This window comes from Macaca nemestrina, chromosome 2 (assembly GCF_043159975.1).
Source record: "Macaca nemestrina isolate mMacNem1 chromosome 2, mMacNem.hap1, whole genome shotgun sequence".
NCBI lineage: Eukaryota > Metazoa > Chordata > Mammalia > Primates > Cercopithecidae > Macaca > Macaca nemestrina.
Genome location: NC_092126.1, coordinates 171,062,901 through 171,076,749, shown reverse-complemented (window position 1 = coordinate 171,076,749; position 13,849 = coordinate 171,062,901). Strand labels below are relative to the sequence as shown.

General features: G+C 38.2%; 1 protein-coding gene across 3 annotated transcripts in view; it reads right to left on the bottom strand.

The window, feature by feature from the left end:
• The window catches only part of LOC105470397 (coiled-coil domain containing 80), a 36,142-nt gene that overhangs the window by 13,272 nt on the left and 9,021 nt on the right, over window positions 1–13,849 (bottom strand). For all 3 annotated transcript variants that reach the window (XM_011722353.3, XM_011722354.2, XM_011722355.2), the window contains exons 3-4: window positions 11,411–11,567; window positions 344–480 (exon numbers count right to left, since the gene is read on the bottom strand). In XM_011722353.3, the coding sequence (XP_011720655.2) occupies window positions 344–480; window positions 11,411–11,567 (294 nt within the window). The remainder of the gene's footprint in view (window positions 1–343; window positions 481–11,410; window positions 11,568–13,849) is intronic.

The following is a 13,849-nucleotide window of genomic DNA, read 5'->3' as shown; positions in this document are numbered from 1 at the left end:
TTCTTGAAGGCAGAGACCACTCTTCACCTTTTATCTCCAGGACCTGGCACATCATAGCTCTTTAACCAGTTTCTTATGAATGTAAAACATTGGTGTTAGAAAAGAATTTAGTCTGAGTCAACTAGCTGGGCTGTGGGAAGTCACTCCAACTCAGTCTTTGCCAGATACCACATTTCTGGATGCAAATTCATACGACAACATGGAAAATTTGGCTCATTTCAAAACCTTCCCACTTATAAAATAATTTATGCTTACTCATAAATTGAATGGACTCATTAACAAAACAATTCAGATTTGCTATTCTAAAAAATAGCACTACATTATTCAAAATAAGCAATTGTACCTTGACTCTCAGATCCACATCTGTTAGCACCATGAAGAAGTCATTATAGGTCATTCCGTACTCTTTCCTCAGCTCGCTGATGAGATGCTGGTCTACCAAGTCTTCATCATCCACCACTCGCATGGGCTTCTCATTATCTTAAGGGAAATCAAATGTGAATGAATATGGGTGTGGCAAGACAGAAATCACTGGGAAGTGAATGGGTGAAGGCTCTGGGCCTAATCACAGCAGCCTTCATTAGTTTTATATATTCAACTCACATTGTGTTTGAACAAAAGTTTTCAGAGTGAATTAATAAATATCGAAACAAATACATGAATAAAGTTTTGAAAGCTACTCTTCTATAGATGATCAAGGCTCTATCTCTGTCCATCCTGTTCGTAGCAAACAGGAACAAAGTGAGAGTGGAGACTGTTGAGTCACACCTAGGAGAAGACTGCAACTCACCCAGGGAGTCAGTCTTCACCCCAACTCACCGGGGAACTGGACCAACCCAGACACTTTTGTTAAGTTCTCTTTCCATTAAACGTAATTCTGAGTCTAAAATCTGTGTCTGTTCCTCTTTTTTGGTATAGAATTAACTTTGGGACCCAGTAAGCATGTCATATCTATAGAGAAAAATAGAGTTTCTGTTGAAACCTAGTCACAGGTTCATTTTGGCTCCAAAAGAAGTCAAGCTATTCATAATGCAACTTTTGTAAGTGAATACAGTTTCAAACAAAATGTGACAATTTATGGAAATTTTAAATCACTATGTATTTTTTCAATTATCAACCCCCTCAAATAAATCCTTATAATTCAGAATGGTTCCAGAAGGTGTCACTGGATTAATGGGAAGCATGAAAATCAAGATACCAGTGGTTTTACATGGCAACTTGTATGTCGGGAAAGCATTTTAACATTTTCAAGGACAGAAGAACTTTATTTACTTCTTCCCTCTCAAACAAGTCACAGTGTATCTCTCAACCCTACCTAAGATTTTATCTGCAAAATAATCCCCTATATTAAAAACAAATGTGAAAAATTAACGTTAGCAAATATGTGATAACAGGAAAATTAGCAATGAGAGCCTATCACTTATTACCAACAGCACTACCCAGTGAACAGTACTGTACTGCAATACTATACCACAGTAAAAACAACCACAATTTTGCAAATGAGATGTTATAATTTGAGTACCACAGACATTACTCTTCATTAATAAAAAGGGGATAATTATAACTTAACTGTTACTTTTATTTGATTAGGATTGTTGAAAGTGTATAAACAAGGAACTTTATTTCTCCAAAGCAAATCAAAATGAGAGGGGAAAGAATCAATCTGTATTCCTTCCCAAAGTCATAACAGTGCTTCATGGAGGTGGTCCAAAGGAAAAGGAGCTGAGAGCCTAGATGAGAACCAAGCACTGTCTGCAACATAAAAGGTGATAGGTCTCATGCATATAAACTATTTTTCAAATGTACATTTTTGTTATTAGAAAAATTTAAATTAATTTACAGTTATTAGATTTATATTTTTAAATGTATCTTGTTGAGTATAAAAACAAGTTGCAAAACAAAATGCATAGTATGACTTTATTCTTGGTTATAAGGAAATAAAAACAAAAGAAGATACATTAATATGGAAATACACATAGGAAAAAGTCCATAGGAAAAGATGAAGTGAAAACTTTTATTGTTTATTCTGCATACCTACGTTATTCAAATTTTAACGAGGAACATATTTTACTTTGTGAATAGTAATAATAATAATCATAAAGAAAACCATTCCAAAACTGGTTTTAAAAAAATGTTCTTAACAACTAATGTTCTGATTCTAAGACTTTACAAACCAGATTTTATCTTGTACTTGGAAATTATAATTTTTAATTCCCAACATACATTCATTCTTGCTTTTGTTCATTCAATGAAATATTTATCACTAATGTCCAGAGTTGGTTCTGTGCTGAGTGCTAGAACCAATAACTCGGACAGAGTTCAAGCTCCTAATTAGAACCAGAATTAGACCATTAGCAACCACTTAATGGATAAAGTCACAAAACCACTGAATGGCTCAGATGGAAGGAAGATGGAGATTGTAGTAGATTTTTAATATAGCACCAATTCTTCCCTCTCCCTATAGCTATACCCTTGCCCAGTAACTGCGGCTTCTTCATATGGGAAATGGGTTGAGCTGTCCTGCCTCTTGATTCTGAGCTCATCCATATCACTGGCTTTGGTCAATGGGATATTAGCACAATGACACAAACAGAGGCTAGAAATGGGCTTATGCATTAGGGATTGTTCTTGCTTCTACCATTTCCATGAGAATATGCCCACACCAGCTTGCTGGAGGGTCAGTCAAGCCAAGTTACCCTGTTCTCATCCTAACCAAGGCTACCCCAGGTCAGCTGACAGCCCATTGACCCCCAACAGGTGTACAAGCCCAGCCAAGATCAGCAGAACCTCTTACCCACCCTGTTGCTGACTGTAGATGCATGAGCAAACCTAATCAATCCCAGCCCAGATCAGCTGAACCCTAGAAACTTGTCACTAAATGGATGTTTACTGTATGTGCCACTAAGGTTTGTGGTCTTTGTTACTTCACCTTATTATGGCAATAGACAACTGAGTATAGACATTATCTGGCTCCACCCCATCACATTATTAAGGTTGAAACTAAGGAAACTGTAGTGGACACTGTGCTGTGCTGTCCAGATGCTACCTTCAGAACTAAGGGTGCTGTCAATATAAGCAGTTAGATCTCTGACAACTGATCTGCTTAGAAGGGAGCCACCTTTCCCCAAGTCACACCCCTACCATGGGACAGCTCACATTCAATGGTTGATGTAGTAGAAGAGGGGATAGATATGAAAGCTATCCCCTTTGTCTCAAAGTGGACAATTCGGAAGAGCCAACTCTATTGCAGCTCAAATTCACCCTGTCCAGTCTTGTATCCCTCATCCCTCATAAGTATTGTTCCTGTGTTAACTGCTTGCAGGCAAAACTCAGAGTCTCAGAATCTGTTTCTCAGAAAACCCAATCTGTCACAGACCCTGAGATGAGGAGTGACTTGCTCAAGTTCACATTGCAGGTTAATGACAGAGTGAGGTTGGGACTCAGGTGACATCACCTCACTCCCACCCAGTGTTCTCTCTGCTATGCCAAAATGCCTCACACTCAAGGGTAGAGAGGACCCAGGACCAAACTTTGCTTTACTAGTATATGGCAAGAAACCAATTTCACAGCCTGTTTTCTTTCAACCAAAATGTTTTCTGAAATATTTCAACCAAACATTAGAAATAAAATATTTTGCACTCACAGATTACAGGAATATCTACCTGTTTGTGCTGAGTAAGAGAATCTGCCAAAGCAAAACAATGAAAGTCCTAATCAACACTGGATCAGACTAGGGTGGTGGCAACTCTATAGCAGGACAGAGTCCACTCTAGGCCAGTATCTGTGAAGCTACATCCTGTCTCAGCTCCTGCTCCTGCCACAGGTCTTTCTTGAGCTCTGCATTCCATCTAAATCAGGGCTCAGTGTTGATGTTCTGTTTAGTCTGGAAAAGCAACATAGACTTGGCAGGTTCTTGTTAAATTTATCCAAATTCTGTTTAAGCTCACTAATGATTGTACGGATTACAGGGCTTAGAAGGAAAAATTCTTTTTTTAAAAACAATATTATTATTATTTTTGAGATGGAGTCTTGCTCTGTCACCCAGGTTGGAGTGCAATGGTGCAGTCTTGGCTCACTGCAATCTCTGCATCTGCAGTTCAAGTGATCCTTCCACCTCAGTCTCCTGAATAGCTGGGATTACAGGCATGTGCCACCATGCCTACCTAATTTTTTCCTTTTTTTGTATTTATAGTAGAGACGAGGTTTCACCATGTTGTCCAGGCTGGTCTCGCACTCTTGACCTCAAGTGATTCACCCATCTCAGCCTTCCAAAGTGCTGGGATTATAGGTGTGAGCTACCATGCCCAGCCAGAAGAAAAAAATCTTTAGGAAACATTGTCTAAACTGTCTACATGCACCTGATCCAGCTGAAATGCTTCATAGATTCAAGCCCATTTTGTGGGATTTGGACCTAAGATTATTGAGGTAAGGGATTCCCAGGGAAGGTGAACTCTGTTACGTGCCGATAAGGTCTGGCCCTAGAAGTGGGACATTTGCCTAGAGTGCCATTCTTTAAAAATTCCAACCCCAAACATCAGCAGTCAAATTCAGGTGGTACTAAATTTCTTCATGTATTTGTCCTTCCATGACTAATTATAGGCAGCAATGACATTGCAGAAAATTCAGCTTCAGTTATAACATTAAACACCAAATGTGTGCTAGGCATTATGCTTAAAGCTTCCATCTGTACCTGCTTTCCTTGTGACATCCATGGATTCTCCTCCTCCAACCCTCTCTTGCCTAAGTTCAGGTAATTCCACTAATGCCTGGACTACTTTAGCCTCTCACATTGCTTCCAAAGTTCCCAATCTCTTCTAGCAGTTTTTAAAAGTATGATCCACTATCCACCTTCATCACAATCACCAGGAGTACTTGTTAAAATTACAATCCTTGGATCCAGATCAATTGACTCAGAATCACTGGTGGTGAAGCCCAGGAATCTGCATTTAAAATTTGTCCTGGGTAGTTGTTATGCACTCTAAAGACAAAGAGCTACTGTCCCAGAGGAGAAAATCTAAATCCTTGTCATAGCATGCAAGATCATTTATGGCATTATTAACTTATCTATTAACTCTTCTTCCACACATGCTCCAGCCCTCTATTTTCAGTCTCTAGAAACCTGTCCTCTCTTCCTGGAATGCTATCCACATGAGTACTCATTGTCTGCGAAACCTGTCTTTACCTCACTTGTGCACTTAACATTTTGGTATTCTTCAAGCTAATCACCTTGCATTGCAATCAGTTGTTTACATATCTGTCTTCCCCCTAGATATGAATAATTCAACAATAGGAACTGAGTTTTGGTCACCTTTTATATTCTTTCAGCCTAGCACAGTTCCTAGCATACAACTGGCATTCAGTAAGGATTTGGTAATCATAAGAATGCTCCCATAAGAAGGATATCATATGAAAAAGACAGTAATAAGGTATAGATAAGGTGAGTGATTCTGGGACTGTGTAGAAAACCCGCCATAAAACCTTCACATTTTCCTTTGACCTTGTGAACCCGCAACACAGTCTAATGTAATTTAAGAAAACACATTCATATATATTTATTTTCTAAAATTGGTTTTGCATGCATTAGATCTTTTACATAAAACATATTTGTAAGGCATTTAAAATATAACTATTCTTTTCAACAAGTCAGCAGGGGCCAAAACTCTCTTGGCTGTGCTATAGATAAGCCAGGAGGTAGATGCCAGCAGAAGCTAAATTGCTTTTATTCTCAAGAACATTGCCAGGAGTGCTGAGCAGTCCATGGCAGGTTGTTTCAGTTAGGATAACCTTGGCCTCCAGCTTGGAACTTACTTCCTTTTGATTGGAAATAGACATGTTTAAATTACTTTGCAATTGATCTGCTTACTCCTCTTTTACTCTATGAGTGGGTCATTTTCCGATCTACTACCCCACTGTGAGATGAGTGACCTGATTGAATTGATAGGACTCCCCTGGCCATTCCCGATCACTTGTTCTCTAGAAAGAACAACTTGTCTTATTAATAAAAAGTGTGTCCTGTCCAAGTGATTTGCTGTCCTACAGATTGACTCCATGCAATCTTAAAGTTATGAATATATTTGAAAAATATATTCAGAAATATTTAGTGACTTCATATGGTTTACACATAAAGTTTGAATTCTTCGTCTTGGTATTAGAAATCTAATTTCAGGTACCAAACTACATTTCTAGCCCTGTCTTCCTCTCCTATCCTCTACCCAGCCTTCTGCTCTAGATCAAACCTAATAGCAAATCAGAATCACCTGAGCAACATTTTAAACTATAGATTCCTGGACCTCATTCCTAAACAAATGAGTCCTTATCTTGGAGTAGAAAGGGGAGGTGGGAGTCTGAATTTTTTCCAATTTATATAGCCTACCTATGCATTGAGATGAAAAAGATGACAACTCAGTAGAAAAATGGGCAAAGAACACTAAAAAGGAAATATAAATGCTCCCTAAACATGAAAAGGTGTTCAATCACACTCACAAAATGCGAAATGCAAACCAACACTACCCTATACTGATACCATTTTTCACATATTACACTGGTCAAAAGTACCCAAAAGTTTGATCACACACATTAATTGGAGAGGTTTGGGGAAATAGACACTTTTAAACATTACTGTTGGAATTGCAACATGATTCAACTTGTATGGAGAGAAATCAGAAAGTATCCACTCAAACTACATTTTCTATTTGGTCCAACAATCCTGCTTCTTAGACTCTATTGGAAAGATGTACACACAATTTCACAATTTAATTGTAACCTTGTTCATATATCACTCTATGTATGTGTGATATATGTATAAGAACAAAATATTGAAAATAGTTCAAGTGTCCATGGACAAAATGTTTAAACTGTGATAGAATCCCACAATTTTTTGATAAGAAATGGGGAAGATTGCGATATACTCATAAAGAAAGATTTCCTAGAAATATTTTAAGTGAAAAAAGCAAGGTGTGGAACGGTATATATAATATGCTATATTTTGTATAAAAAGAAAAAATATATAGGTATTCTTTGTATTTGTCTAAAAAAGCACTAAATGAATAAATAAGGAATTACAAAAATGATTACCTGTGGGTGCAGGGAGTAGCAGGGTAAAGGGGTCAGGAAGGATACAAGACTTGTCTGTATACACCTTTTTATATAGCTTTGACTTTGAAAAATTTTTAAAAAGTATCATTTCTTTGAAAAATTAAACAAAAACAAAAATACCTTGATCAAGTCATTACCCTATCAAACAACAACAACACCTACTCATTTTTCAAGGTCCCTCCATTAAATCAACCTACTTTTCAAAATTTTCTGACATTTTCAATACCTTACCTGATGACTACAATTGGAAGAGCCAATCCCTCCACTACATTCTTCAAACCCTTGTTTTGTACATTTGACATATCAGGCACTTTTCCCCCTTGGAATGTCAGGGATTGGTCTTGACACTGATATGCTTGATGTTGGAGGCAGCAACGGCAGTGGACTAAGAAGACTGAGTAGGTTAGGTGACAGGCTCTCTAGTCTCTAGGGCACAGAATGATTGATAAGTAAAGACTTATCAAAGCAGAGGGGAACACATGGCCACTGTGTGGAAGTCTGAGCACTCATCCAGCCTCTCCTCCCAGCTCAGTGTTGCAGGGTCTAGAGAAGGCAGTTGCCAGGCACTGTCACCACTGATGAAAGGAGAAGTTGGGGGCAGAAGGTCAATTTTTCAGGACTGCCCCAGAGGCAAAGCAGCATTTCTGAATTGTTATGGATCCTGATGACTGTGAGGCTTCTCCAGAAAGAACAATTCTCTTCAACAGGATCAGACAGAAGGGGTATTTTAGACTGATTTGTATACCATCATTCTCATTTTGTTTATTTATTGATTTATTTATCTATTTATTTTGAGACAGAGTCTCACTTTGTCACCCAGGTTAGAGTGTACTGGTGTAATCTTGGCTCACTGCAACCTCTGCCTCCCAGGTTCAATCAATTCTCCTGCCTCAACCCCTCAGATAGCTGGAATTACAGGCATCTGCCACCATGTCCAGCTAATTTTTGTATTTTTAGTAGAGGTGAGATTTCATCATATTGGCCAGGCTGGTCCCGAACTCCTGGCCTCAAGTGATCCGCCCATGTCGGCCTCCCAAAGTACTGGGATTACAAGCATGAGCCAGCCCACCCGGCCTACCATTCTCATTTTAAAAATTCACTTATGAAGTCCTTAGTAAGAAATCAACATTTTCTCTCTCCTTGTTGCCATATTCCACCTCCATGAACTTTGCCACCTCTCTTGATTACCCTCAAACTCTCCCTTCTTTGAAGGAAGCTATCAAAAAACTTCCCTTGCCCTATTGAATGTCCTGTGCATTCTAGCTCTTAAAATTTGGTGATAAAATGCCAATGTCAAAATATTTTTCATCTCTAAATATTGCTAAGAAAGAAGCACACTTGCTGTGCGTTCCCCCCTACTTTTTTTTTCATTCTGCAATGAAGTGCCTTTAGCCAGCAAGTTTTTCCTATCTGACAAAATTTGTCTGTAATCCATTCACTTAACAAACACACCCAACATTCCTATCCTAGACTGACATTTTAAATACCACTAACAAGAAAGAATGCCTTTATGTGTTAGGCCATTGTAAATCCCACATGCAATATACACTGTGCTGGCAAAACCAGATAGGCACTGGAATTCGCTCAAGCATAAATAACTTTATTTACATGAAAGCCTAAAATCTTAAGGTAAGTTTCTTGGCTTTTGTAGGTTCATCGGTGATATCCAAATACTTTTAGCAAGATGGACCAGCTGGTGAGTACGGCCTACACTGTAGTTGGATGTGTGCCCCTGCTTTCAAGGCCCAGTAAAAGTCTGGAATAGTAGGCAGAGCTTGATTTATTTGTAAGGAAAAGTAAGGCCATCTGATGGATTTCCAGCTGAAAGTCAGTCAAGGCTGGAGTTTTTTGGTTCACTGAGTCCATGGCTCATGCCAATTCTTATTTTCCCATGGCTGACTCCCAGTCTTGGCTGAAAGTGCTACAGCCTTTCCCATAAGGGTAACCTGGGACATGACACAGGGAGAGAGAGGCCTTCCAGGAATTAGATGAGAAGCAAAGTAAAAGATCCCCCTGCCCAAATCAGGTCCAGGCTGCCATTCAGTGAGGAAAATGCCCAAATCATAATACCTGATTTCCAATGAGGCAGAAAAAAAAAAAAAAAACCCCGCAGCCCCCTCTACAGTTCATATTCGATCCAGATGTCTTGAAAACAGTAGGATTATGCTAAAAATTTGCCAAGGCAGTACCAGATGCTTATAATGGGACCGTATAGAAGTTGAGGTGGAAGATGTAATGGTTTTTCCAAACTTCTCTGAAATGAGGAATGAGAACACTTTGTGGAAGGGATGGTAGGTAACACATTTGACATTGGGAACACCTGGTTTGTGAGGGCTTTCATCACTAGCCAACACCAGTCTCTGGCTGGATTGAATACTTACTTCCTTTCTGGACATCTGGAGTGTAATTAAGCTCACTGCCCTCATGCTATTATTTGAAAAATCCAGGAAACAAATGGTTGAATCCTAGTTAGCCAATAAACATGTGGCTTTGTAGTATTAGTCTCTTGGGCGTCAGTTTTATCACCAAGAATAATAATGCAGCCTGATCTGGATGAGCTGTTGTGAGGGTTCGTGTGTCAACATTCTGCAATCAGCACAAAGCAATAACAAGTGTTTTGCCATTATAGGTGCTCTAGTGACAAGTGTGACAGCTCATTGATCTCCAGATAACTACCAGATCAAATGGTGATGCAGAGGATGACCACATAATAGTGCCTGTTACCTGACCAGCATTTCTGTATATTATCTTATTTAATCCTGTGAAATAGATATGACTATCTTCTAAACTAAGACTTAGGAGTAGCTTGCCCAAGAAATTGTGACCCTGGATTTAAATCTGTCTGTCTCCAGAATTCATTTTTTGTCTTTTGTTCGTATGATCATTATTGTTGCTGTTTTGGTTAAGAGAATTCCTTTTTTGCTTGTTCTCCCTCTAAATTATACATACGGTGCAGGATAAATGTCCAAAAATGAATCATCAATCCACAATCATTTATGGTGGAACATTGGAAAGGATGCTATTTATTTTTCCTTTGTAGCCGTCTCAGAGGAAGGTGGGCTATTTAAAGTAAAGAATGCATAACTGATACTTAACCCTGAATCAGCTCTAGAGATCTGCTATACAATATTGTACCTATAGTTATCCGTACTGTATTGTGCACTTAAAAATGTATTAAGAGGAAAGATTTCACGTTAAGTGTACTTACCACAATAAAAAAAATATGACTTAGAAAGCTAGACCATATTCAAATCAAGTTGACATTATCGTGACATAGTATAACTGATATGTCTTCAATTACACCAAAATTGCATGTCAGAAAAATCTGTGCGATAATGTTATGTGTACTGAAGTTAAATGTTGACTAACAAATATTATATATTACTAAAATATATTTTATATTCTTTCAGGTGCTTTTAGATGAAATATATTTTATGGCAACCATGCAGAATATGCAAACAATGGAATATAAAGGATTACTCTAAGGGATTTTTTTTTGTAGTTAAACCATGAACAACAACAAAACAGTAGAAAATACATATAAGAAAAAAAGCTTTTTAAAAAATAAAGCCCCAGAGATGCAATAATTATAAAATAAACTGGGTGGGTCATATTTTGGGCTTCTGACTATGCGGCTTAACTAATCACAGTAAATCTTACAACATTCCCATGAGAACTGCAATGAGTTAGATCTCAGCTGCCCAACACTGGGCTGTACGCCTAATGAGTCTCACATGTACTATTAATATGTAAAATTGTGAAAACTCTAAATTCAGCCAAATTCTTCTGCTCTCCCAAACGACTTGGGTGCAGTTCAGTCCATATTTTCAGTGACTTTTCATTTATCTTAACAGCTTCTCTCAGTTCTGGTTAATTCCTTCCTCAGGCTTGCCAGAGTCAAGTACTTCCAAGCGTCTGGCAAGTCCCATCTGTGATGAGTCACCTGCAGCAGAGTCTGCAGGAAGATCAGATGGGGCTGGCACAGGCCAGGAGACTCAGTACCCAGAAAAAGTGTCTGAATGTCTCTCTGATTCTCTCCCACACTGTATTACTTTTCCCATTTTCTTCCACCTTACTGACTTTCAGACAACGGAGTGTTTGCATGTTTTCCTTTTTTACAGTGCTGAAAACTTAAACCAGAACCATCCTGGAATGGCTATTTAAATAAGCAGGCAAACTGACCTGTGTTATCACAACCAAAGAGCCCTCTGAACATCCGCATTTTCTTTTGGATCCCCCATGTACCTCGCCCATAAAGTTTGTCCCACCTTAGATATGAGAAAAACAATAATATAATTAAAATGTTTAAGAGAACCTAGCTGAAAGTGGTCGATTTTCATGGTGCTGTTGTTGACAGGGCCGAAGATGGTGATCACAGAGATTTTCCTGGTGGCCATCTTGCAGAAACTTTCCAGATATTCATCACGTTGTTGCACATACATATTGTTCTCAGCCTTGGGAGCAGTGATCAGCTGGAGGTGGGTGAAGACAAACAAATACTAATTTATAGTGATAGTTTCACACTGGGGCAAAACCCAAAGAGATGATTTGGAAGAGAGGGCTGGTAGTGACTGCATCTACGCTACAGATATTCTGCTGAACAGTTAGCATAATTATGGCCCAAAAGGGCCATTTGAAAAGGCCTCTTCTTGTCTCCAAGACAGCTTAGAGTTTTCTACTCACTTCCATTATTTACCTCCATTACTATTCTCCATGTGCCTCAGTTTTCTCATTTGTGAACTCTGCAAAGGAATACTTATTTTGCAAGACTGCTGTGAACATTACAGGAATACTTGGCACGCAGTAATTGTTCAATAAATGTTATTTTCCTTCCCTAATTTTGATCTTCATTATTCTTATTGGCTGATTAGATATTGGTTAATTCAATGGTTACTACTATTATTCACATTTCACAGGGTTAAGAGAGTTTCATAGCCAGGTCCTGGGCACTATGAAACTTTAGAACTTTTATTAGAAAACCTTGCAGAAAGGTTTTATGATGACTTTCAGGCCTACGTTTTGTCACATAGAATGTATTCATTGTCACATTCAGCCCGCACAGAGTTGGTGGTGTTTGTCTTTTGATATTGCAGTTTTCCAACAGGATGTCTTTTACTCTAAGTTTAGCCTTCTCTTTAGTTCAGACCTGGTATTTTTCACCTACCCCTCTGTCTTTCATCCTCATTCTGTGACCCTTGTTTCCTGGGGAAAAGGAAAAAGAGGAAAGACAAAGCAATCAAAAGAAATACTTTAGTCACCGGGAATCTGAGAAAATGTAATTTATTTTGGATACAGTGAGGATAACCCTATTTTTAAGAGGTCCTTTTGAATCTTTTCTCTGAGAATGTCTCACTATTTTTATCTAACCTAATACAAAAGCTTCTCCACTCTCTTGATTAATTTAGTTGCCCTTCCCTGAGCCTTCTCCAATTTTACCAGGTCTTCTTGAGCTGAAGCTAGAACTGTGTTCCACACTCCACAGGCTAGTGGGCATAGTGCTGCTCACCTTGGAGGTGAGAGGATGTGAAATTTTATTGTGATGATGACCAGGTCTTTGTTGAGATCTTTGATCCCAAATAGATCACCAGGCTGATGTCTGCAATGAACGCTGCCTATTTGCCCTTTGTTGCGTCATCACTAAGCTCAGAAGCAAGCCTCTATAAATCATTTTTCTGTAAAAAACTTTTGCATTTGACTAAATACAAATGTATCAGCCAATTTTCTTGCATTTGACTAAATTCAAATTTATCAACCAATTTTCTATTTATCCACCTAACCTTATAAAATATTTCTGAAGTTTATGACTATTGGCATTTTTCAGAGGGCAAGTCACCAGGCTGTGTACCTCTTCCAAATATTTTATCAAAAATGGTTAATAAATCTGGTCTCAGCTTGATCCTGCTGTTTATTTTTCTCTATCAGAGACGTCTGTATTGCTGCCTGCAGGCTTTCCCTTCTAAGAATTCTCTCCGCATGACAAAATACTCTCCCTCAAGGAAATTAAACGTGTTCAATCGCCTTTGAATGGAACATTAACAAAGGTTTTCTGGGATGAAGTTTTTGTTTTGTTTTGTTCTTCAGATCACAATTAATTCTAAATAGACATGCTTTAGTTTATTTTTCCTGTGTTTCTATGCCTGCTCATATGGATATTCTGGGTAGGAAATGTTTGTTTTAGGAACAACAATTTTTCAAGGGGAAAAACAAAATTTCTCCAGATATATTCATTGATTCACACTTAGCTTTAAAACAAGATTTAAGGCAGCTACAAAAAGATGTGGTGATGGTATTTTTAGTTACTTGGTTTGTTTTTAATTAGCTTTATGGCATCTGAAAATATTTCTTCAGATTTCAATGGGAGCCCAGATACCGAAGTTTTATTTTAAGTTGGTATATTTTAGGTCTTTTTTTCTGACTGTTTTGTGCTCAAAAACACACTATTCTGAAATAAATAAAATGAATGTTTAAGTAAAAACACAAAACAGTAAAAACAAAGGTAAGAGAAAGGGACTTACTGTTAATGGTTTTGGACTCTCTATTCTAAATTAAGGATAAGCACATATTTAGAATATATTTAGAGGAGTTTCTAGGGCAAAGCTGCTTAGATGCTAGATGACAGAAAATTACCTGTTTCTGTAACTTCAAATTCATACATAGATTCCGTTTCATTCATCCCATACTTTGCCATAGACCCTTACAATCTGTGGACAGACCATGGTATGACAGGATTTTGAGTCCTCAACCCTCCTCTAGT